Genomic DNA, 2,868 nt, shown 5'->3' on the forward strand with positions numbered 1-2,868 from the left:
GAATATCAAGCAGATGATGTTATTCAGCTCTGTCCCTTACACAGCAAGCCACAGATCAATGCTATGTGACAGAGTCACATAATGCAAGGCAAATTAGACAAAAAATGTGCAGCATAAAATTCAGTGCTGGGGCAAAAGGGAGCAGTATCTGGTACTTTGATATGGAGGGAGTCAATCGACTCAGCTTTAGGTGAGGAAAAGGAAGGATTATTTTGGTGCTACAGCAACTAAGAATGAGCAGAGCTAAACTGTAAGCACAGGCTACACTTGGGTACTGTCAGCTTTGGTAATAATTGCATAAATTCCCTTCATTTCCACAAAATAATTTTATTAGACAGATATATGAATACAAAAAGATTTACAAATATATTAGTGTTTTCAATGCCAGGGTATACAAAGGAATCTATATTTGAAGTCACACACACAGATCAGTAACTCTGTCTCCAAAATACTGCATAAAAATACTTGGATTACTACTATGAAACTGACCTAGCAGCCTCTTTCTCTCTTTGTCAGAGAGCTTTGAATCTTCATCAATAGCTTTCAACAGAGAGAACAGCTCATCTTTTGTGGTCTTCTCTGTGTTGGAGCGATACTCTCTTTCATCAAGTTTTTGGCAGAAGGTATAGCCTAAAAGGACACACGAGACATTTGAGTCAGTTAACACCACACTCAGCCAACCCTGGAGATTCCACAGGCCCATCCTCCTTCAGAGTCAAATTAGACATTGTTACAGCAAGTCTGGCTGCATCATTTATTTCTCATTTGGGTGCATGGCAAGATTAAAAAGCTCAGCTTGAACTGTTACCTGTTATCTTGTTGGGATCTTGGCCTTTCTGCAAAGCCAGCAGCTTATTGCTGACCATTTTATGCAGTGCCCCTGGGATCTGGAGAGGAAAGAGAAGACAAGGCAACAGCAGCTTAGAAAAGGCAATTCTGCATAAGCATACAAGATAACCAGATTGTGATCATTTTCTAGCTCTTACCTTTAAAACATCTCTCTGGTTGTCCACAAGGAACAGTATCAGGAGGTCAGTTTTCCCTCTGGATAAGTTTTTATTGTTGATAATAGCTTTAGAGAAGGTTCTTTTCACAACCATCCTGTTGTCACTCTAAAGAACAAAGTGAAATAATGACCAGAAGAGAATTAGTCTCCCCTGTTAAGAAGGGCATGGTCTAGAGTCATTGCTTTTCCTGCAGTCACATATTTAAGCTACAAGTGTTTTCTAACCAGCATCTGTGATCTCTAGATTTCAGGAGGTGTAAAGCAGTTGTTAAGGACACACACTTACCTCCTTCTGTAGTTTGAGCTCAGAATTATGTGCTGCAACAGCCATGAAATACAGGAGTCTTCTGAACTCCTCCCTGACTTGGCTGTCCAGAAGTTTCAAATAGAGCTGAAGAGCTTCTAAAGATTGCTCCATCTTCCCATTCACTGGGGAGAGATAAGGGTATCTATTGGCATGTTCATGAAAATAAATGTTACAATAAAACACTTCAATTAGCCCCTGAGGAGACCTTCATCTCTCTAAACAGGACTGGTCAAACAGCCCAATTCATTCTCAGAAAAACTCCTCACAGGTGGATGAGAGCTGTTTGCAGACAGTCTGAGAACATCCCACAGAGCCTTTCAATCTGGTATTTAAAGTAAGCTCACTTGTAATTAAGTTCAGTTACAGTTCAACCATCTTGAATGGGATGTGAAACACTGAAACAAGAAAAATGACTCTGCTAAAAAAATAAATAAATGAATGACCTCTTCTTGTAGAAATAAATATCTCCCAAACAATGAGGAATATGTCCAAGATACCTGGGCTAGTTTGATGAATTAATTGCAAAACACATTGTAGAGCTTTGCTAAGTTTTAATTGGCCTGACTATGCAGAACAGCCAGTTTAATTGGGTGAATCACTTACAATAGGTTGTACTAATATCCTCCCTTTATCACCACATAGGGGGGAGGAATGTAAAATATTCCCACCAGCATAGAAGAAGAATAATCAAGGCAGAAAAGTATGAAAAGTAAGGAGAACAGGGATGAGAACTTAATTGAGGACTGAAACACCAAAAGCTTTCTAAAATGATGTCTAAACAAAATTGAAGAAACACATTTCTGTGTAAGAAAGGCAAAGGCTGTGAATGGGGTACAAAGCACCTACACAGCTTTCAGTTCAGCTCTTGTGGCCTAAGTGTTTACTATTAGACCATATTTATATTTCATTTCCTATGCATATTTAGCTTCCAGCTACTACCAAATTACAACACTCCAGTTTCACAGCCATTCCACTCAGACCTGAACAAAGATTGCAGAACTGCACATGGTCAGGACCAAAGTTTCAAAGCACAGTCTTTATGATTAGAAATGTTTCAAAAACCAAACCCATACTTGCAGGCTCAACCTTTACTCTTGGCTGCTGAGGTAAACAGCCAGTCAGTAAGTGAATGCCACACAAGCACTGGAACACAGCTTCTAATTACTTACCCAAGAGTTCTGCAATTCCCAGATGAATTTCAGATGCATGGCTCAGCAGTGGCTCCTTTTTCTGGCTGTAGTATCTACCAATGTTTTCAAACAGCAGCAGTTTCCATGTATCTGCTTTCTCTGGCTGATCAGGCAAGTTCCTGCTAATATCTACCACCATGTGATCTGGAAGATACTCCAAGCAATCTATTGCTGCTGAGAGCCATTCATCAGTCCTAGAAGACAGAGTGGTTTAGGTTTGTAGCATTACTTACAGATGCCTTGCACAGCTGGTTGCATTGCTTTGCACAGAAAGTAGGTAGACTGGTTTCTCAATCCCAGTGAAAACTACGTGTGTAGGTACTTAAATACATTAGAAATTCACACACACATGAGACACCTTCCCT

At 39.9% G+C, this 2,868-nt stretch overlaps 1 protein-coding gene across 1 annotated transcript in view; it reads right to left on the reverse strand.

Annotated features, from left to right (window-relative positions):
- Positions 1 to 295: 295 nt before the first annotated feature.
- The window catches only part of DEPDC7 (DEP domain containing 7), a gene marked incomplete at its 5' end in the record, with an annotated part of 6,585 nt that continues 4,012 nt past the window's right edge, over positions 296 to 2,868 (reverse strand). Inside the window, 5 exons of the mRNA XM_009079395.1 lie at positions 296 to 630; positions 809 to 887; positions 987 to 1,112; positions 1,293 to 1,435; positions 2,483 to 2,697. Coding sequence (XP_009077643.1) covers positions 416 to 630; positions 809 to 887; positions 987 to 1,112; positions 1,293 to 1,435; positions 2,483 to 2,697 — 778 coding nt within the window. The remainder of the gene's footprint in view (positions 631 to 808; positions 888 to 986; positions 1,113 to 1,292; positions 1,436 to 2,482; positions 2,698 to 2,868) is intronic.

This window comes from Acanthisitta chloris, unplaced genomic scaffold (assembly GCF_000695815.1).
Source record: "Acanthisitta chloris isolate BGI_N310 unplaced genomic scaffold, ASM69581v1 scaffold21457, whole genome shotgun sequence".
Lineage (NCBI taxonomy): Eukaryota > Metazoa > Chordata > Aves > Passeriformes > Acanthisittidae > Acanthisitta > Acanthisitta chloris.